We start from the raw sequence: 23,463 nt of genomic DNA, 5'->3' as shown, positions 1-23,463 counted from the left end.
AAACCCAACCAGTCTCTTCCTCATGGAGGTAGGTGTCTTGCAACTAAAAGGATGAAGAGCACGTGGCTTGCAAAATGAATAACTACTTCTTGTGTGGCTCTCACTGAGTGCCACTAGCTTGAATGCCAAGTTCTAAATGTAGGTATTTGCTGCAGTGACTTAGCGTTAATGGAAAATAGACTCTGGTGCCCACTGTTGTCATGTCATAAAGTAATTCCAGGCTGCTCTGATAGGGCTGTCTGATTGAGAGCAAAGAGCGGAGCTTTGGGACGGGAGGAGGAAAGGCACAGAGGGTGGTCGGGAGTGTGGGAGGGACTAAGTGTTATTTTGTTCATATTTAAGGTAGGGAGGAGACGTTATGTTATGTATATCTTTCCTATTGCTACTCTGCTTAGCAGGTGGAAGCAGAAGTAGAAGCTTTTGATGGCCATACAAAACAAAAACGTTTAGATGGGTTAAAATGAGTAACAAGGATACTTTCAAGACATGGTTCTAAGTAAGACCATAGACACCTCAAGCTTCACTCTTGTTGTCTATTAGATGCCACTCCGAACCCCTTGATTAAGATCATCCCAGTTATTCAATGTTCCAGCTATAATTCTAGAGAATAATATTCAACTCAAATAGAGACAAACACATAGTGCACACTATGGACACCAGATCTAAATGTTGTTTTCATCAAGCGCATATCTGTAATTATCATGTGATATAATTTGCAATTTAAATTGGCTAATTATAGTGGTATTCCTGATGTTAGATAGCAAGCTATTACAGAGACTGACAAACAAAGGAAGATGTTTTCCTATGGCCACACAAACTTGGGCATTTTGGAGTTTATGGCAATGTGCTACAGATAGACTGTTACAGTAGTCCATAACAGTATGTTCAAACATTTGTAAGGTAGTTCCTTAGGAATAGGAGGTGGAACTGATATAGAGCTGCTGATATCTAGTTATAGTAGCCCTGATGGAAGTGAAGGAAGGAGTGTAGATTCAGCTTTGTGTCATATATTGTTCCAAGATTTCTGACAGACGAGAAAAGGGCAAGGATGCTAGCTGGATAAAATATTATTGGAGTCCTCTTTTTCCTGTGGTGTTAGTAAAAAAACAGACTTGAAAGATTAAGAAATGTGAGAAAACACTGGTGGTCATATATGATAGAGATGTGCAGACATGTGAAGAGACTGCCAAATGTTTAATGATTAGAGGGCAGAGGGGGTTTAGGTCAAACAAGAGTGACTTTAGGATTACAATGCTTTGAGGCGACCGACAACACTAGCTTCTAGAATGCTTTATTGTATAAAAGTGTAAAGCCACTGTGCATCATGCTAAAACGATATTCCATGCCACACTCCAAATCCTTCGGAAAACATCCTCTATTAAATTTGGTATACAATTTGGTAGCTCTGCATGGATTTGTGTGTATCCATGCCGAACTGCCAAAGTACCCAAAGCAGGATTTTTGCACAGTTCTAAGCAGGGTTACCAGAACAAATCATTTTCAGTCTATGCCTTTAATTTTACCCTTTTAAGCGTTCTGGAACAGGTAGTCTCCGTTTAGGCCGATTGAGTTCCTAGGACTAGAAAATATGAACAAGTAATGTGTAAAAGAAACACCAAGGCTTGGAAATGTGCATTCTTTTGACATGAGGGCATATAGTCCAGATGCATTTTGAGATTGCTGAATACCTGCACCTAGAGAAAATAAACACAAAGGTGTATATATTTGATATTTTATGCAGTTTGTGGTGAATACACTCAAAGTATACCATGTCAAGAAAACATTTTAAAAAAAGGTGAAGCAAATTAGAACTTTTGTATCAATGTAGCATGTAAAAGTACAAAAACAGTTTCTGTGTAAAGAGTACTTTCAAGGCTTTGAATAGAAAAAGATCCAAATATTAGTTCCACTGTGAACATTTCTATTGGTTGAAAATATGCTAACATTTTACTACTAGGCCAATAGGTATTAATTGAACTGTTCTAGACTAACATTTTTCCCTGCCTTAGCTAAGAACACCCTGCTAATCCTTAGGAGCTTTTCCAATTAGCTTCAGAGAAATCAAATCTTAAGGAGCTATCAACAGGAATACTGGGTGTTTGAGCTTCTGAAAATGTTATCCATAGGCTCGCACCTTATCATAATACTCAAACAGATTCCTACACATATTCTCAGTCCTGCATGATACACCATATACGTCCACAATTTTCCATTACAGTTCCTCAGTTTAAAATCTTCTACACTGCCTGCCACAGCTGTCCCTTTTGTCTAAATGATCCTTTATTTTTGCAACATTTCTCCCTCTTGCTAACTTGGAGTATAGGTACTGAAGGCTGTCTCACATTCAGAAAAAGAGTAAACACCCTTTCCTCCCTCAGAGCGGTAGCCATGCACTTTGCTTACAGTGTGCCATAAAAAAAACCTACATACATGCGTTTTTGTTTCCTGAACCTAACTTACAAGCTTTTTTATTTATCGCTACAATTCTGCAGAAATCCTAATTAAAATTGTAGCTCAAGCATATACACTCTTATTTACTGCACATTTACTCCTTCTTCCCTATGCCTCTGTCCCTCATTTCTTCTTCATTGTTTATGTTTTTTTCATCTTTTATTCTACCACTTCCCTTATTTTGGGGTACTCCACTTCCCTTATTTTGGGGTACCCCACCATTCCATTCGCAGTTTCGTTCTTCCTGTAGCACAGTATAATATGTTAAATGAAGGCAAGAACAATACACGATTTTGCTAAATTTAAAAGGGAAATGACAATTTCAGTATTGCCGGGGATACTCCTAAAATGCAATGGAAGCAGATTGTTTTGAAATAGTGGCTAGGAAAGTTCACCTATTTCAAGAAAAGAAGCATACATACCATATTATGCATTCAAGGCAACCAACAACATGAAGCCGCACGGTATTGTCATTTTATAGTTTCATCATCCTGCCCTCGGCCTCTCTTGTTTTTGGGAGATTCAGCGAGAGATGGCTTGAGCAGGTAGGTACCAGTGTGCACAGTCTCTCCTATCACCTGATAGAGGGCATGGGGCTTGGTAGATTGTGAAATACATGGGGTTCTGACACTTAAGAGGCTGAGCATCATGGCCTGGGCAGAAACTCGTAAACGTGTCTGATACATTCTTTCTCTGTCTTATGCCACATAGGGTTCCCTCTTTTCAAGGATTTGGCTGCAAAGGGCACTATTTGGGAGTCCTTACTTCTGCAGCCGTCAAGCAAGCAAGATGACTGTACTATGAGCTTTTTAGCAATTATTACAAGCAAGAAATCTCCTATGTCTCCTATAGCAGCATGCTCTTATGTCAGAAATTGTGCATATAATAAAAGCTGTACTACCAGTTATTATACATGTATTAAAAGTCCATTGCATACGTTGGTTAACATATTGAAAGAGCCTATAGCACTAATGTCGAGAGAAACAAACAACATGTAAGTCAGAGGTCTCCAACTTTTCCAATACTTTTCTCATGGAAATCTGTCTGAGCTACTGTCTAATAATATAGGGGTTTGAAAGGAAAACAGAGAAAGCGAGGAAAAGAGAAACAGGAACAGAGGGAGAGAGAGATGGGGAAAACAGAGTAAACAAGAGAAAAAAGACATCAGAGAAAGATATTAAAAAAATAATAAGAAGAAGCCGACAAGAAAAGGCAGTTTGAAACAAAGGAGAGAAGGAAACAGAATATAAGCAGAAAAAGCAAAGAAAGAAAGGGGATGAAGGAAAAACACAGAAAATAAAAGACAAAGGAACAGAGAAATGAATAAATTAAGAAAGAGGACAAAAGAAAGAAAAACAAAGACGGAAGTGCAAGACTGAATCAAAGCTAAAATAAAGAGAAAGCAAGATAAAGGAAAAGTGAAAAAAGAGAATGGAAGGAATACAAAGGAGTAAAAGTAAGAGAAGAAGAAACAAGATAACAAACCACAGAAGGTTTGGGAAAGAGAAGGAAATAGAGGAATAAAGTGGGAAAAGAAAAGTACAGGTAGTACTTGATCAAGCAAAACAGAAAGGATGGCGGGTAGAGAAAAAAGGGGAAGTTGCAGGGAAAGAAGCCAAGCATGAAGAAAGGAGAGCAAGAAGGAAGGTCGAGAAACAAGTATGGAAAAAAAGAAGTAGAGAAATGTTCAAAGGATAGAAGGAAGGAGAGAAAACAATAGATGTATGAAGGGAAAAAGAAATGAAGGAAGAAGCACATAAAGATGGGAAGGAGAAAAAAAGAAAAGGAAAAGAAGGAATTAGTTAAAAGAAAGGAGAAGAAAAAGAGGGAAAGAAGAGAAGAAAAAAGAGGAAAGTAAGCAAAAAAGAATTGAGATAAAATGATAAATGTTGATAAAGATACAGCAAACAAGAAATACAGAGGATGACAAAGGAAAGGAAAAAAGAAAGGACAAAGGAGAGCAAGCAGGAACGATATGGAAAAAAATCAAGAAAGGGTAGATTATAAGGAAAGGCAAAATAGAAAGGCAGATGTAATGAGAAGATAGAAAAAAGGAGAGAAAGAAACAAGTGAGAAAAAAAAGAAAACATTTTTTCAGAAAGGAGTAGGGCGCTTCACCTTGCACCATCGGCTTCCAGGTCCTTACCAAAAAGGGTACAGTATTTCAGAGTGCCACTTAGCTTGTGGGCAGCTGAGTATTATCAAACCAGATGATAGGCATTATCATGTGTGAGCTACTCAGAGGCAGCCCACAAGCTACTGAAACTCATAATTGACTTATTTGAGACACCTGAAATAAGTAATATTGTTTGGACTGTGCTGTAATCACTGCAACATTGCCAGAGTTGCTATGAGAAAGCTACTCATGTTTTTGTTCTTTCATATCCAAATAAGCATTCCCAACACAGAATGAGCAAACCATTTGCTAATATTGTGATGGTGAAGATTGAGCTAATGATTCTAAACCCTTTAAAACGTTCACGTTTTTACTACTAAAACGGCAAATGCTGCCACTCATTTTTGGCTGAATGTTTGATGCATTGGGATAAAAGCTTAATTATAGGTGAAAGCTTTGCCATTATGGTGATATTTTACTATTGGCTTGTGTGGTAGTGTTGCTCTTATGTGAGCATTTCGTGGTTGGTCCACATGTTTTTAGTTTTTATTTAAATATTGTGTTTTATAAAGCGTGAACATGACCATCATGGTATCAGTACGATGTACAAAGAGAGAGCTGATAAGGGTTGCAGTGCAGTAAGAACACCTATAACCTAAGATAATCTGTACCTACAATTTGATGAACAATATATAGCACAATAGGATGCAATATCAAATAGGGTGAAATGATAGTTTCCTATTAGTTCTCTTATGACACATGTTTTTCTAGTAGTTCAAAGTAGTTCTCTTATACCACATGGTTTGCTAGTAGTGCTGCTTCAACTTCTTTCTTGAAAAGCTTGAATTGATTGGGTAATTGCTCTCGATGAGGTTGGTAGAGACCCATATTTTTGGGGCAAAAGTGCAGTCGTAAGTTTCCCTTTTTATGAATCAAAGTGGTTCTAGTATGAGGGATTTAGCACTTCTAGTATCCCTTCCACCTCCTCATAGCTTGATCCTATTTGCCAAGTATTTAGGACCAGAATTATGTAGGGCTTTGTGTATTATGCAGGCAACCTTCACTTGGATCCTAGTTTCAACTGGGAGCCAGTTTGAAGGCTCTGACTGATGTGGAAATGAGATCATAATGATATGTGTCTGTTAAAAGTCATGCTGCTGCATTTATAGTCGCTTTCTCAGGGCTAGGCTGGCTTTAGGTAGACCGATGATTGTGGCAACCCATAATCGAGTCTAGAGAGCACTAGAGATTTAACTGCTGTTTTGAGGTCTCCTCACGGTATGAAGGGTTTTAGTTGTCTTAGCAAGTGCAGATGTAGGTCAGTGCTTCTGGTCGCAGCTTATATGTGAGCTTGCATGTTTAGATTTGAGTCTAGTGTGAGGCCTAGTGATTTTACAGAGCCACACTTGGTTTGTGTGCAGTTTAATAATTTGATGTTAAAATGCTAGGGTTTCAGTTATTGGGACCTAAGGGGTAGGGAGAAAAGAATGAATTCCGTTTTCAGGGGATATAGTTTTAGATGGTTGTGCGCCAGCCAGTCCTGTGTTTTCTTCAGGGTGTCATCCAGACTCTCGATATCCTCTGGAGAGGAGAGTTTGATGTAGAGCTGAGTTTCATCAGCATACATGTGGTATGAGATTTTCAATTGCTTAAGGATTTCAGTGAGTGGTTCCATGTATAGATTGAAAAGCGCTGGTGAAAATGTAGCTCCTTGTGGAACGCACCTGTGGATGTCTGTTAAATCAAATAGGGTGGTGGCTATTTTGACTCTTTTGTCAGTTCTGCAAGAAGGAAGTGAACCTGTTAAGGACAGCGCCTGGGAGGAGCATCCTGAATTCAAGAGTTTCTCTGAGGTGTTTGTGGCTGGCCGTGTTTAACACCACTGATAAATCTGAAGGGTATTAGGATGTTTAGAATGTCAACCTTGGTATTGTGCTCAGGCCTTTAACCTCATTGGTGTTTGCCTACTTCTTGAAGTGATCGGATAGCTGATCGTGGGCCCATTTTTCTACCAATTGAGCTGGGAAAGGCAGACTAGATAGTGGTCGGAGTGCCCATTTTCTAAGTAGGGGAGATACTTGGCCCATCGTCAGGCATTCTGGGAGGGATCCTTGTTGCAGAGATGTGTTTACAATTTTCGTCCATAAGGGAGTGACGGATTGGTGGATCACTTTCTGTAGGTGGTTGAAATGTGTGGTAGGCTTCATTGCCTGAATGATTTTATGAACCTCCTTCTCAGACAGAGATCTTAAACGATTTCAGATGGCTCTGTTTTTTTCTTGGGACAGTTGAGGTGTGTTGGTTAGTATCCTTGCTGTGTGCTGTAAGAGTGGGGTTTATGGATTCCCTAGGTTGTGTAACAGCTTGGCTTGGAATAGAGTTGCTTATGGCTGCAATGTGAATGTAGGTGAACACCCACTCTCTTATAATTTTGTGAGAATTCATGCACACTTTGCAATTTTTAGCACTACAGAGAAAACGCTTGTATATTTAGTTCTGGCAAGATCAAGAGTAATTATTTTTTCCAAAATGAGAATAGGTCGGAGACCAACACTGTATTTCATAGGGATGTAGGGAAATGTTTCCTTCATTGTTATTTTTAGAGAATTTACGTTTCCATAGATTTACCATGTGGCTATTTCAACCTTGTACATATTTTGCATATATAATGTTATGGATTTGAATATTCCTGGTGACCTACGACTAGCAAAAATTGACCCTTAGGAAGACATTTCCACACTTTCCTACTTGGCCACTTCTAAATTAGTTCCTTGTGCCTCAAATAGTACACTTAAACAGTAAAATCTGTAAACGAATGGTTGTATTACATGGTTTCTAGTAAATTTTTCCAGTAGTATTTAACCAACTCTTCTGCTACATTATATCTTGGTTTGTGTTTTCTGTTCCCAACCTGCCCTACACGTCCCAGAGAGAAAACACTCCTCCTACTATGAAGGTGTTCTCTTAAAGAACTCCTCTACTTGTTACAGGTGGGCTCGGACATGTCAACATACCTAACAATATGAATAGATAATGCAATCAATCAAGTCCTTGCACACAAGGTCATGCTATGGTGTAGAACATATTTTATTTAGCTCTTACCTGAGATGAGGTTCTTGGTCTGGTAATTACTTCCAATTGTTATCTACAATGTCTTTTTTCACATTCATAGATTTTCAGAAAAAATACTTTATGTTTCAGTTTTCTGACCTCTTTGGTCAACTGGGTCTCATTGTTAGATTACAAATCCTGATCTAAGCAATAATCACAGGCTTTACTGAGAAAGGTTAATTATAGAAGGCATAGGTTCCTCACACCTCTTACAGACTTTCATTAGTCTTTGTGCTCATGCAGTGGCATACACTGACCTCTTTCTCAATTTTGGGATTTCTTCTGTCTCCAGGAGAAACAACGTATTTTAAAGAAAAAGCAGTTATGTAGCATGTCAGGTCAGCACTACCCACATTCTTCTCATTTCCAGAATCACGATCATCATTTAAAGACAAAAACAATTATTGGTGTTTGCCTAAATTACAGAGATTCAATCCTCAGAAACTGACGATTGTTGGCCAGCACAGCTTCAGTGTGTTAAATAATCGGCTTCTAAAAGGCAATGGACCAGGCCATCTGCTTATTAAATGACAACGGTTGGCCTTCCAGTGTTTGAGACACAGAGATGCATGCCTTTGGTATCCAAAAGTTAATTTTAATATTAATTAATTCTGAGGTCTAACAATAGATATGTTTTTCCATTTTGTGTTGTAGGAATTGCAAGTTTTGTTATGTAGCCACTGCTCAAAATTGTATTTGAAATGGCATTGACATTGAAGAAAGAAAGAATCAGTTTGTGCTGCTTTTCTTTTGTTTGCTAAACTGACTTTATGAATTAGTGTCAGCATCAGGTTCTGGTTATTGAAGTTCTTGCAAACAGTAGCCAACCAAGGAAAGTACTGTAACAATTAAAAAAAACTGATGTAGCTCTAACAATGCTTGGTTTCAGTACCCTTCTGGCCAGTGTGTCTCTATCGTTCACTTGTAAGGAACTATCTTAATCTCCATTTTAAAAATTGAATATTAGATGGACAGCCAATTCGCAAAAATTACCATCTGAAGAAAAAACTTGTGAGAAAATCATAAATGATGCTCCAATCCAAGCATAATTTCTAGATTTTGTCTGGTAGTCTAAATATATATTCACAGGAAAACACAATTAAAATAATTCCAAAAACAGTATGTGTATGCAAAGGTAAGGTTCCTAAGAAGATAGTGCACCCCAAACAGATTATGAAAAAATAACAATTCTGTGGAGTTCTGCAGTTCATGCAGAAAAGGGCATGAGTGTAAAAGTATGCAAGAAGGGAGCATCACTTACTCTGGCTAGATAGGTAGTTTAATGGATAGCTAGGTGAGAAAACGACCTGTAGTATGTACTTCTGTGATGCCCAAACCCTGGCTATCTGTTTAGCCTTGTAGTTCTAGTTTGCATTCCATATACCCGGTTATCACTTCCTTTCAGGCAAATAAAAACAAGGATAGGGACAAATGTCGACTTTTAAGGGAAAGAACTAGGGTTTTGTTTTGTTGTGTAGGTTGGCGTGCAGTAATCTGTATGTATGTGTGTGTGTATACGTTTACTTTACCCATTTCATATATATACTTAATTTCTAGCTTTCAAGCATTGCTTCTTAGTCACTATTCTAACAATATAAGAAATTTTGAGCGTAAGGAAATGTCATGGTATGTGTTTGCATTCTGAGGTATTTTGTCTTACAAAACACTGAGCCCTGGTAATCTAATATTGTTTTACTATGAAAAGCCCTTTAGTGAAATATACTCTATTGTTGGGTACTTTCATATGTCAAAAGGTAGAAGGACTAATGTAGTCTGTATATTTTGCATGTAGATGCATAGGCTTAGTTGACATTGGTAGATGGAGCAATACAGATATTTGGCCACAAAGATGAATAGAAGAGTTGGTCAACATGCAACAGCCAATGTGTTTTTTTGTGTGTGTCTGTGTGTTTGTGCATGTCCTTCTTTGTGTATGTACAGTATATAAGTTTGACATAAACGTCCTTTGTCTTAAGCAAACTATATTAATTTAAAAATTTCAACAGTCAGAGGAGTTAAGCTAAGTGATCAAGGCCTGAGGTTGGGATAGCTGATGTGGTAAACTGTGTTTCATGAGATGTGGGATTTAATGTGACACATTACAATAACTTCAACCACTATTTCTCAAACAAAATATATAACACATATTTCTGTATAGTACAACTTTTGAATACTGTCACTTCCTCCATTTTACTGAGTACTTTCTGGTTCAGAATTAAACCTTATACATCAAAGGTAGCGAAAGATGGTGCTCTAATGGTCTGATTCCTTTTTATGGCGTAGCATATGGTCTGCTACAACAAGGAGCTCAATTAAATCTTGCTCCCCACCATGCAATAGCAGCTCATGCTGCAAAGCATTCGTGTGTCATATTCATTAGAAAGTATCATTCTTTTTATGTAAAAAAGGGTAATTTAGTTAACTGTAGGTTTTTGAGGCTACCTGTCTTTTCATTTTAGTAGCTTTGCGTGTAGTTAGCCAATGATCATGTGAATTTGTTTGACCACTCACATTATGTACTGATGGGGACTCACGAAGGAAGTAAATGATATAGCATAGGAAACAGAACTGTGGTAGTTTTCTTTGGACAATAACCCCAACCCGTCCCCACCTGAATAAATCGAATTACACACTCTGAAAACAAGTAAATGCTCTCTAATCCATACGCTGTTATATTTAGTAGTGGAGCAAAGAGTTCACTGCGTGACCTGTTGTAAACTGCAACATAGTTATCAAATTAGCAGTTCTCATATTTCATGAGGGAATAGGCAGAGAAAAGAATAGGTCCGCACTCAATTGTGTGGCTTCTTTTGACCACCTAAGCGAGAAAAGGAGAAAGCCATTTCTCTTCTCCTTAGTAAACATTTGTAAACATAGTTGTAATAGAGCCCTTGCAGCACAGCATATTACATGTTGTTGTATATGGGCAAACTCAAGCTCTCATGACAAGAACAACAATTATGCATTTTTATATAATGTGTTATTAGTAGTAAACTTTGTCTTACTAGGCATTTGTGTTGTCTTTGCGTCACACAATTCGATGGAAGACAGCGCAAGAGCTTGAGTGACATTAACAAAACCATGCAAATCTGAATATGTGCTGTCTTGCGTCACTTTTCACCCACAAAGTAACACAGCTTTTGTTACCCTGCTTCGGGAAGGTGTTACATGGTTGGAGTATGGGCGTTCCTGGGCAACCACCCATGTGTACTGATGCACACCAGAAGACTAAAGTCAATAAAGTTGGGTTTGTGCCGAAAAGGAGCAGCAACCAGACTTTGGTGTTAAGAGGAGAAATATAAATATTTATCCTCACTACTTTCTATTTGCATATGTGCTGTATTCTGCAGAACCCATACAAAGAGGAATACACCTCTATGGATTGTTTTGTGCAGGAAGGTATCCATTCCTGCACAAACAAAAATGATCCTGACCACAATGCAGACATTTTTTCGCCATGCCGCAATGTTGCTTGCCATGGATGTAGGCTGCCACAAGTGCACCAGTGCAGTAAGAGAGCAGAAGTGCACCATATCTTAGAAAATATCATACGTTTCTTCTCTATTTCTGTCTTATTGCCAAATGGGGCACAAAGATAGAGCTACTATCACATAACCTATGTCTGACAACCCTCCTCATTGTGTGAACTCTTGCACCAATCTTCGCCCTTTTGAAAATTATAGATTTATTTTCAGAAAGTTAGAAGGTTCTGGGTATAGTGGTGCATGCCCTAACATGCCCTTTTCTATGCTAACTTCAATTAAGTAGTCACTCAAGACACTGATCCATCACTTATCATACTACCTTTATTGTTCCTTGGGTGAAATACAGTAAGCACCCCTGAAGTGTTGATTTTAATCTACTTTCATTCTGATGAATGTCCACATGTAGAATAAGCCAGAACTTGAGTTTATGGTCTCTTTAAATAATAATTTTTTTTTAATAAAGAAGAGAGACGCCCTCACTGAAAATGATAAAAACTGCAGTTAACAAAAAATGCAACATGTGTTTTGCTTGTGTCTGTGGATTTCTGAATGGAGTTTTGTTCATGCCATGTAATTTCATGTATTTTGTGCAGAGGGAATGTGTTTTTGTTGAATCTTTTTCCTACATATCATCAATTTGCTTTATACTCACGTTTCCTCTACTGTCGCTGTAAGCTTACTTGTTGTTTTTTCTTTCCTTTTCTTCATGCTGTCGTTTAGAGCCCTACAGAGAGACAAGTATGGGAGTAAAGCTAAACATTGCATATCAAATGTAATTTTTTTTAGTTCACCTAATGCATTACCATTTAAGGACATACTATTAAAAACAGTTCATCTCACAATATAGCAACCAAAGAATACTAATTATAAAATACACGACTGTTGAGAAACATTGGCTACTGGAGGAAAATTATCCCTGAAAATTACAAATAGAAACCTTTGTGTCTTGCTTCATTCTTTCTTTGTTGCAAAACAGCAAATGTACTTATTATCTTGTGTCTGTGAGTTAAATTGTTTTTAAATTGAACAAAAATATTTATTTGCTAAGTACTTCATTATCTTTTTACCCATTTCAAATCACTGTTTTCTTTGTTTCTATGTCATTGCCTGTTTCTGTGTCATAAGCTGTTCACACAGTTTATTTTCATGTAGATAAGTATCTTCAGGAATCTGTGCTGCGAGAAATTCAACAAAGAGGATCTTCATCCATAAACCACCCAGACATCAGATTGATCGACATCATCTCATATTAATATTCTAATGTTTCAAGCCCTTTGCTTTTTTTGTCTTTGAAATGTGTGCTGCTTACAGCTGCCTTTCAGTCATGGAGATTTTGGTATGTGCAGTTGACTGATCAGGTTCCAGTAGGAAACAATAGCAATGGCCACTTCAACGAAATATATTTTATTGTTGTGAAGTTCAGATTTGTCACCCTCTGGTGTCACATAGTTCATTCACCCTACTGAAGATTTCTAACCTAGTGTAAAGGTTTTTGATAGTCTATATCTTAGAAGAAACACTTTCACAAATGGTTGCCTACTATTTGAAAAGTATCTAAAGGGTAGATACACAGCCACCTATTGGACATATCTTCTGCATCATTAACCTATGGTGAGTCATTACTATCCTGTGCAGAATATGAACACACATTCCATCAAAATGTGTTCATCTGGAGCCACCAGACAAGAATTATTTTAGTTTTAGGGCTTAGTTAAAATAAAAATAAATATAACTCTGGAAGTTGCTTGGGTCGCCATATACCTTAACTCTTCTAAATGTGTGCTTGTACTGGATAAATGGTCCACAACCATAACCACATAATTGACAAAGCGTATCATTTAAATACCATAAACACATTTCAGAATGTTTAGTTGGCATGAGATCGAATTGTGGTACAGTTCAACTTGTCTGCTTCAGGCAATGCATTACACATAAAAACAACATTTGAAAATGTACATGCTGAGTTAACAGACGAATAATGAATTTAGTGCATGTGTTTCTTTTAAAAAGTCAAGTTGTGTAGTTAGTAGGTAAATCTCTAAGCACACGATTGCTACCAGTGTATCATGTCTGTAACTACACACACAAAATATTCAAAAGACAGTATTTGTATGCAAATCCAGTAGAACGACTCCCCAATGAATGAGGAGGTGGCACACATTCTTCAGAGAGCCATGTTGGGAGCCTGTAACATTTATTATTACACCATTTATTATGCCAAATAAAGTGAGATTTTCTACCATCATGCTTGGTCAGAGCCTATTTAAATGTAACTAAGTGGCAGGTATGCAAATTGGAATTTCATCCTCATTGCCATTAAAATTCTCACAAGGACTTATCTGCCATATACGTATGGGAAAACATCATGTAGAATACAGTTAGCATATGGACAAATAGCAAATGTGCAACTAAGACATGGGTAGGTACTCGGATTTGGAATCCTATTTCTGGTGTACCCAAACATGATTATTCCTTTAGTTGTAATCAGAGCCTCAGTGATATAAACCTCAGTCCCCTTTAATCCACTGCCAGACACCCCTGGCCCTTGTATCTCACTTCTGCAAGTTCCTGCTTTCTCCCTTGCTGACTTTTGATTCTGTCCTTCACTTCGTCCTTCTTTCTCTTTTTGTGTTTTTGCCTCTCTTGCTCTAAGGAAATATGTGATGAGGAAAATAAGAGCCCTTTCCCAGGAAAGTGTTGGTGGACTCCACTGACAATCTTCTGCTCACATTAGGTATATATATATATATATATATATATATATATATATATATATATATATACATACACATACACAGGCGCACACAGTCATTTATATGGATATATATATATATACAACTTTCTCACACGAAATAAGGTAAATGATGTCTCCTTAAACGTGCAGCATTTACATTTTCATGGTCAGGATCTTTACACTAATTCAACGTACAATTTAAGATATGAATTAATGATGTTTTAGAGAATATCCTTTTGGAATTAGAAAAAAAGGCAGAATACACTTACAGAGTTGTATCGGCTTAGGTCATAGACAACGAGCCGGGAAGTTTTGGCTTTCCAGTCATGATACAAAACACGTTAGTCAATATGCACTTCCTTTCAAATATGATTTGGTTGTGGCTAGTTAAAAATCTCTCTGAATAAACACCACTGATTGTCCTTTGTTTTCTGTATCTTGTTGGTTATCAATTCATGCAAATGTTAATTTGTGTCTATTGTTAGCATAGGATAACATTTTTTGAGTTATGTGTCCATAATCAACATAAATGTATCTTCCAACTAACTAGTGAGTGGTGCTAAAATGGATGCAAAAGCATGTGCTACAATTGTTGTAGTTTCCCTGGCTGTAAATTACATTGTTAGTTGAAAGCACTTAAGAAATACTGTTTAAACAAACTTTCTTAGAAATGTTCCACCTTCTGCTATTAAACAGCTATGGAAAACACAATCCTGTTGCCTGATGTAGGCATCACAGCCATTTTAATAAGCCCATGTTATAGCTACCAGCCAATTTACATATCCAAAAGATGCACACCTGCAGCTTTCTAAGAAAGATATTTTCAGCCTGAAAGACAACCTTTCTACTTAGATTTATTTATTGCAATATCAGAAGCAAACTCTGGCTGAACGGTGGCTGGTCAAGGGTCATAACTGGTAGCAAAGCAGTCATCTAAATAGTTGATCTGGATATGTTTAGCTTTTATACCAAGCACATGTATACTGATCAGGAAGGTACTATTTCATACTTGCCTGTCCCTCATTCTCAAAGTCAGATTGCCACGGGATCTAGAGAATCATCTTTGTCTTATTTATCTGGCAGCATTATTTCAGGATTTGCGATATGTTTGTTGTACATTCTAAATTTACTACACATTATGTCTAGTAGGACCATCTGTTCTTTGATGTTTTTCTGGAGGAAACAGTGTTGTTGGCCTTCTCGGAAACAGGCTGTCGTTTCAGAGATGTGAGTTAGTGAAGTAGGCTGTGCCTAATAACTCCATGAACAATACTCCCGAATTCAAGTTAAAGAGCGGTTTCCTGTGGGGGAAGGATAACATTTTCACCAAATATCTGTACTGAGGTAACTCCCAGTACTCTATGCTTGGTATGGATAACAAAATATAGGATCTTAAATGTACCGGCTGTAAACATTTGTAAATGTTGCTCATCCGTAGTAACAGTGCTCCTATTTGTTTAATGACCCCTCCTTCATTGCCAAAATGCAATCCTTTGTCAATGGCTCTAGTATGCTCAAATTATTATATCTGGTCGGCTTTTCATATTCAAATATGAGGTCATTAGGTACAAAGGAGTCTAAATCCTAAACATCTGTTGGCTTAACGAATATTTTGTACTGAAGCAACTCATCTTATAGTCTTTGAGCCTAGGAAAAAGAGGTTGCCAAAAGTTAACAGTTAAAGAGGGTATTTAGGAGGAAGGGAAACAATTCTTCTACTGGAGTATAACTGATCTGTTCAGTGGATTCATTCTGTCATCTTAGCTCCACAGGGTGGTACTGCTGGCACTCAAGCACTGGCATTTACTTGCAACAGGAGCCTCTATCAATGGACAGATTCTAGGCTCAGTTTAAAATGCAACTTAAATTTAAAACTGCTAGATTCACTATGACATTGTGATTTCATTCATTGAGAGTAGCCAAAAGATTACTGTGCAAGATATCAAACTCCCTGTTTTTTATTATAGTTAGTAACACAAATCTCACCCCTCATTACCTTTATCTTTTTGCCATATGAGTGTAAACTTAACATTGACACTGTGAAGAAAATGTAATCCCTTCCACGATTTGGGTTCCTTATCTCTGTATGTTTTTTTTTCCCTTTCTGCAAAACAACAATGTTAGGAATTAACAAGAAGTTTACAGGTTATATTAATGTTTAGATATACTTTTAGAACTAATTTGTGTAAATCAGCTTGCAAGAGTCAAGTTCCTTAGAAAAAATATATAACTTGTTCCCCCCAAAAAACACACTGTGGACCTTCATCCTAGAAAAATACACAATAGCATAAGTGTGCCTGATTTCTCATTCACACACCCACGTATTGATCCCAGAACTGCATCTTCAATGTTATTCCCTGACGGCCTGATTTACAAAAAGCTGTTTCCGCCAAAATCTGCTTTGGATCTCTTACTACTTAGTTTGTAATAAATTGCTGACCTTTTAGGTTCTCAAAACATCAATGACTAGTCAAGGAAATCTATGATAGTTTTATATTTCCTTGTGTGATCAAATAAATATTTGCACATGTTTAATTGTTAAGCGGTGTTCAATTCTGTAGGCATAAATTGAATACATATGTACATGTGCAGCATTTCCTTTTAGTTTTTCCCTCAGAAAAAAACAATTTTTCCCATGAAGAAATCAATTCCTCTGTACCATCATCTCTCTCCATTCCCACCCTGGAAACACATTTACTGCTGCCCGTAATAATAGGAGTAAACTGTGGGAAACATTCCTGAAATTGTTTGTGAACAGTAACAAATGTACACGTTTGTGGGTAATCATCAACAATTACAGATGGACCCACCCAGATACACCCAGAGAACCCTCCCATAATACTAGATTTTAGCAAATTTTATTTGTGACCGTAAAAATCCATCATTTCTGATTCTGTGATTCGGGAATATGACTTTACTTTGACAAATATATTTTTGCAAATAACTTTAAGAATTGGTTCTTAAGCTATGAAGAGGCTGTTAGCTTGTGCAACCTGGTGCTGCTCTCTGTGTAGCCATTTTGACTTTAGCTAAAGAACCTGACTCAATGCTAAGCATAGTGGGAGCAGTATATGGTGGTGGTAGATACGTTGCAAACACTGTTTGCAGTTGGAAAGCTCTTCAAAGATTTAAAATGGCCAACACATTCTATTCTTAAGACATATTGTCAATAATGTTTAAAAGACATGTGCCAGTACCATTTGAAATTTCCGACCTTGCCAAAGAAGTGCCTGACTCATTTGTTACAAAAGTGAATATATTGAACCCTAAATTACCCAAGGTCTGCTAGGCAGTCTAGAAATTGTGAAGTTGTGTAAAAATGTACACATCTTTACATGCTTAAGTAGGATTGCCTAGAGCACTCTGACCTTCTGAAAACACAGCAGCTTCCTGCTATGCCTAATATCTCATCTGCAAGAGCTTTCCACGTAGAATTGTCTACTTGTTAATTGACATAATGATAGAGCTGGTGATTAGGTTTAGAAGTGATATTATCAGATGCTATGAAGTGTGCATACTAGATATTGTGTTAGTGAAACGCAGCACCATTATTATTAATGTCACAGCTGACAAATGTAGTTGCAGACATTTGTTTACACCTTTCTCGAATAACGTTTTTATTTCACGTACCATGTGTGATTCAGAAGAAGTTAACATGTTGTTTTAGTTTTTCTGTATTCTGTTGTTCTTAGTAACACGGTGCTTTCTTGATGTATTTCAGAGGGGCTTCTGAACAATGCCAGGGATACAAGTGTCATGGATACTCTACCACTGAATGGTAACCACGGCAACAGTTACAGCATTGCTGGCGGAGAATACTTGAGTGACTGTGTGCAGATCATTGATCGTGGTTACAACCATGCTGAGACTGCCCTAGAAAAAAAAATTCTAAAGGAGCTAACGTCCAACTACATCCCTTCCTACCTGAACAACCATGAGCGTTCCAGTGAGCAGAACAGGAACCTAATGAACAAACTGGTGAACAACATCGGCAGTGGGAGTGAGGATGATGCCATTGTTCTTGATGATGCTGCCTCCTTCAACCACGATGAAAGCCTGGGCCTGGAACTAATCCACGAGGAGTCTGATGCCCCCTTGCTTCCACCACGCGTCTACTCCAACGACAACCACCAACCGCACCACTATACCAGGAGGCGAATCCCACAGGAGAACAGTGAAAGTTTTTTCCCCTTGTTAACAAACGAGCACACTGAAGACCTTCAGTCACCAAACAGGGATTCTCTGTACACCAGTATGCCAACACTGGCTGGCATGCCTGGCGCGGAAAGCACTACCACCAGCACCCAAACAGAAGCCACTCCTGCCAAAAGTGGGGATGCTGCTGATGATGTCTACTACAAAAGTATGCCAAATCTGGGCACGAGGAACCACGTCCATCAGCTGCACACCTACTACCAACTAGGCCGAGGCAGTAGTGATGGCTTTATTGTGACACCAAACAAAGATGGAACTCCCCCAGACGAAAATTCCAAAGGACCCGCTCACTTGGTCACTAGCCTATAGAAGATTAGGCACAAAAAGAAGAAATAATAATTATACAAAAGACGCTAACACCTGGTTTACTTTTCTGATTTAATATAAGCAGTGGTAATCTCGTGTATACTCATGCTGTTCTAAGAACTGTCAGACTTTTTTATTGGGATTTTTAGGCCAGCCCAGTGGAGAAGATTACCTGTGAATTATCCCTGCGCTTTTATCCCCTCGTCCCTCAGAGAGACTTCATTATGTTAATGAAATGGATATGAAACGGCACTCTTCGTGGCCTTCTTTAATTATGCTGTGTTTGTCGAAAAATCCTCGGTGCTCTCTTACTGCGCCACAAGGACCTGATTTCAATGCCGAGGCTGTTTAATGAAAAAAAGGCCTGGTACCGAGGACACGCAAGGACGAAGGTGCCGCACGAGAGCTAAAACAGTCTGGTGCATTGCGTCACGGATTTGGGTCTACTCGCACCTGGAGCTGTCACAGCATGGCGTGCTGTGGAAGTTGACTGAAGAGGAAAAGGACAGTCAAACAGACCTAGTAAAAAGGAAGCCAATTCTAGAGTTACATGCTAAGTGCATATTTTATGTTTTACTGTATTAACGGATTATAAATCAATCAAACACACTAATGGCAGAAACAGCTGAACAATTTATATGTCATGTACAGATACTAGCATTGCACATATAGTATGCTTTCTGTTCCTCCAGAACTTGCGTCCCTGTTTATGTAGTGGAAAAAATGAACTTTTTTTCTGTTGTGCTGGTCTTGCAAGTTTTGTCTACCAGTAGGAGCCAGTTTTTTCATAAGGCCTTCTTTCGCCATTTTTCCTTGAAGGTTTACTGGGCAAAATATCACTTTATAATGAATCATTTTCTAGTAACGTGGACACGAGTTGTTTTGAAAAGAAACAAGAAAAAATTAATTCGGGCTTCATCCCCTCCCTCCCATAACGCCCTTCCAACTCTCGACCCCCACCAACCACGCTGTATAGTTTTCTCCTAGACGGCGTATTGCCAAGAGTACTCTTGTAGAAGAGTGCAAAAAATTCTGTTTACGGTGCACAACTGATGTATAAGAACTGTATTTGGCAGACAATTCTCCCTCACCAGGCAGTAGGTCCGGTTATAGAAGCCAACAGGACTCGATAGAAATAGCTGGGCTTCTGCATGTGACTGTAGAAGTTAAAGGTGTTCATGGCTGGTCAAAGCACTAGGCACTTGTACTGCAGTGGTAACAAAATTTGACTTACATATAGCAAGAATTAAAACAAATATTTTGGAAGTGAAAACAAAAATCCTCTGTTCGTTATTTTCCTAACAGGAAACTCACTTATTTGGCAGATTTGTCATTTTTTTTTAGCGATGTTGACTTACCAGGAGGTACATCTGCAGCAAAGAAGATATTTTTTTCATTTTCTTTAAATTAATTTATGATTCCTTTTTTGTATGGTCTCAAAGTTGAATGACCTCATTACTAATATTTGTTGTATAAGTGAAACTTGTTTGCCAACCAATAAACAAATGAATACGATCTAGAACATATGTACTCTATGTATATATGTATGTTTGCATATATACCATGGTTGCTCATTCCTTCTTTAACTTACAGTTGTTTGTCCTTCACTGAGTGTCTTGTCCAAGGTAAGGAATTTCGTTATGTCACAGACCGAATGGCTATTGTATCGCACAGTGCGATGGCCAACAATGTTACCTGACACAGAAATAAGAGAAACATGTCTTCAAAGTAGTAATGTTAGTTGTAAATGCCGAAAACTAATTTACATATTTCACAGAAACCATGTATACTTATTTCCCATTTTAGGTGGCTTTCTGAAATGTCTGTATTTGGAGTCCTGAGTACCTAAAAGAGAGGCCCCTGACTTAATTGATTTCCCCTTCCAGTAGTAGGGTGTCACTTCCTTAAAACAGAAGTCACTAACAAAGACCAGCTTGCAGTATTGTCTCTTTTTTCAGCAAGGAGATAACTGTAGTAGATAGATAAACTAGGCGGGGAGTGCGAGAGAACAAGAGAGAGGAACAATTGGTGAATTTTGGGACTATGAATTATGGGCTACCACACTTTGCCAATGGAACGCTTGTTAATGTGAAGAAATGGTTCCATATAATACAAGGCGTGCTCTTAGTGCTCAGTGGGAAGTTTACTAGGATACTGAAAATACAAGAGTGACACAAAGACAGGTCCACATATGACAGCAATGGCAACCAACTAGGCCTTCAGGCTGGTCAACATCTGATTCCTAACCTCACATTCCACAGTTACGAGATTTACACTCTACGGATCACACAACTAACTTTCCATTATAAGTAGCAAAGTATAATGGGCATACAGTGATGTTGCAGTCTTGTGCTCACAAGTATCTGGCTTGTGTACATTTTAAAACAGTTTTCTTTCACTAAAGAGAGAAACAGACAAATGTTGAAGTTCACTTAACTTGTTTATAGCTTCTATCATGTGAAATACATATAGAAAGATAGTGGAGACAGTGTACTAACATTCTATTCAAGATTGTGTTTGCTCTCATTTTAACTGTAGTGTCACTTGTGGGTGCTAGCACTTAAATAGGTGTGATCTCAATTTGCCCCCTCTTAGAATTGTATCATATCAGGATTTAGTACTGTGATAATCTGGATTGTTAAACTTTGGAGAAATGTGGCATTGGTCTTGCTATGAGCTGTAGCTGAGCTATCACAAAATCAAAACAATCGTATTTCTAGTAAGGAGATACATTATCACCAAAATGAAGAACATCGAATACAAGGGGTCAGTGGTCAGAAAATTATCAAAAAAATCTGTCAAACAAAACATGGGCATTAAAATTACAGTCTCTTCACTCCTGTGTTTGAGCGGCTAAGTCACACTAGCCCCCACTTGGTGGTACCTGCTGTAAAAACCACAATGCTATCACTACTAAAATCTGTAAAATGGATGAAGTTACTCTTTGAATGGTTTGCTCTCCATTTGTAATCCAGGGCTATAAATCAGGTGCAAAAAGAACGGAAGCATCCACCACAAAAAATATTTACTGCTTTGTTTCACTAATCAGGTTTAAATGACCTCCTTGATGTACTACGGAATTTATGTTGCTCGATCTTGAGTTTTAAGCCTATCTTCAAAAGAAAATCAGTTCAGTTTGAAAATAAGGGGCATGCAATATCCTTATGATATGTCCTTGCACTTTAATCATATTCACCAGAACAATCAGGATAACCAAGACCAAGGGGCATATATATCATGGTTTTGTGTCACCCTTGTGCCACATATGGGGACGCAAGGTTGAAACAGAACCTAAATGAGAATTATCAAGCCACACAAGGCCACTGTGCTTGGCCCTGAGTGCCTTGGTAAATCTAAAGTAAGGCAAGACAATGCAAATCACTGCCTTGCGTTACTTTGCTGCAGGGAGGCATGCCATGGGTGGAGCACAGGTGTTCCCACAAACCCACCTATAGATTCTCACACATTTCCAGATTTACCAATATTGGTAGACCTGGAATGCATCAAAATTGTATGCCTCACCACAAGGGGCACAACGAGGAGAAATATCTTTATTTTTCCTCATGTTTACTCCTTCTAAGTGTGCTGCATTCCACAGCACTCTTAGAGAGAAGAACATGCCTCTGATGATTGGTTTTGTGAAGCAAGGTTAAGAATGCTCTGTATAATGGTAAAAACAGCACATTCCTGCCCTTTCACGCAGTGCAGCACAGCAAGGTGGCTTGCTGCGTTTCATTGCATGAATCTTTGGTAAATATGTCCCCAAGTGTGTTTTAAGTTTTGAAAGCAGATCAAGTTGGCTGAAGTTTTGTGGTATCATTTGTAGGCCACAAAATTTGAATTGCAACTTTTCACCAAAATATGCCCCACCTAACTAGCGACACAAAAACATTACTACGAAGTGCGCAGTGAAAAAAAAACATTTTCCACTTGTGGATCAATTAAATGTTTATGGAAATTTGCAGCAGTACTGTGTAGGTACTCCAGTTCCTTGGTTACGTTTAACAATAATACATCTATTATGCTATTTTAACACGAACATAGATTAACACCTAATCACATCAAATATTTAGAGGCACTGTAGTAATAGTGGAAGGAAATCCTGAAACAATGGATCTAGGTAAATGTAGTTAGCTACACCCATCATTCTTATCACATATTTTGGATGCAAGAAGCTACCTGAAGTATTTTTTGTGTTATTTGGAGTATTTCACCAGACTATCGTGTACAAATTGACATACCCTTAAAGTTACCTATATCCTCAAGGTACATATTTGTGAGGTTAATCTAACTGCACATATATATATCTACCTAGACTATATATACATATCATCAAATTACAAAATGTATTTACAGTGACGATATACATATCATCAAGGCAGGTATATGTGAGGTTAACTTCACCTTTATATACCATGACAATATAAATGTATCCTTAAGGTTTGTAAATGTCTAGTTGATACTGGTAAATCTATAGTTAACAATTTGAACTTACCTTCACAGTATTTTGGTTCTTTATATTTAGTCCATAATATTTTGGCCCCACACTATTTTGCAGCCTATATTGAAGCTATTTAAATACATTATAATGCTTGGTGCAGCAAATATCAATGTAAGTAATTGTGACTGTTGTCAGGAGAATGTTAGACAAAGACAAAAAATCCTATTTGTCAGCCAGGATGCGATATGACCAATACAAATGTTTATAGTTTACACATACGGTAATAACTCCAGATATGCAGTTGAAGTGTATGTTTGTATTTATATTTATTTCCCACAAGCTGTCACCAGCAATGGGTTTCTAGGCCCCAGCTAATAAATGCGAATTGCTCAAACAGTTATCCATAAGTAACTGAAAACATGCTAGATGAGGGGTTAGAGCCTAGCTTTTAACAGCTTGCTAAAACCCAATAATGACATTTCTTTTCTTAAATGTATAGGCATGCTCTTCCATAGTCTAGCCGCTGTTACAGAAAAAGCCTTTCCACGCAGAGTTGTACATTTCCATCTGGGACAGGCGTCAACTGCACAACATGCAGTCGCCA

General features: G+C 37.9%; 1 protein-coding gene across 10 annotated transcripts in view; it reads left to right on the top strand.

Annotated features, from left to right (window-relative positions):
• The window catches only part of ADGRL3 (adhesion G protein-coupled receptor L3), a 1,158,007-nt gene extending 1,138,030 nt beyond the window's left edge, over nucleotides 1–19,977 (top strand). For 8 of the 10 annotated variants that reach the window (XM_069237928.1, XM_069237906.1, XM_069237923.1 and 5 more), the window contains one exon: nucleotides 17,619–19,977. In XM_069237928.1, coding sequence (XP_069094029.1) covers nucleotides 17,619–18,421 — 803 coding nt within the window. In that variant the 3' untranslated portion in view covers nucleotides 18,422–19,977. Of the gene's footprint in view, nucleotides 1–11,883; nucleotides 11,936–17,618 lie in introns of all 10 variants that reach the window. The other 2 variants (XM_069237937.1, XM_069237946.1) reach the window with 2 other exon arrangements.
• The last annotated feature ends 3,486 nt before the right edge of the window (nucleotides 19,978–23,463 follow it).

Source organism: Pleurodeles waltl, chromosome 1_2, assembly GCF_031143425.1.
Source record: "Pleurodeles waltl isolate 20211129_DDA chromosome 1_2, aPleWal1.hap1.20221129, whole genome shotgun sequence".
In the NCBI taxonomy this organism is placed as follows: Eukaryota; Metazoa; Chordata; class Amphibia; order Caudata; family Salamandridae; genus Pleurodeles; species Pleurodeles waltl.
Note: the sequence above shows the minus strand (reverse complement) of the source record. Positions and strands in the feature narration are given on the sequence as shown.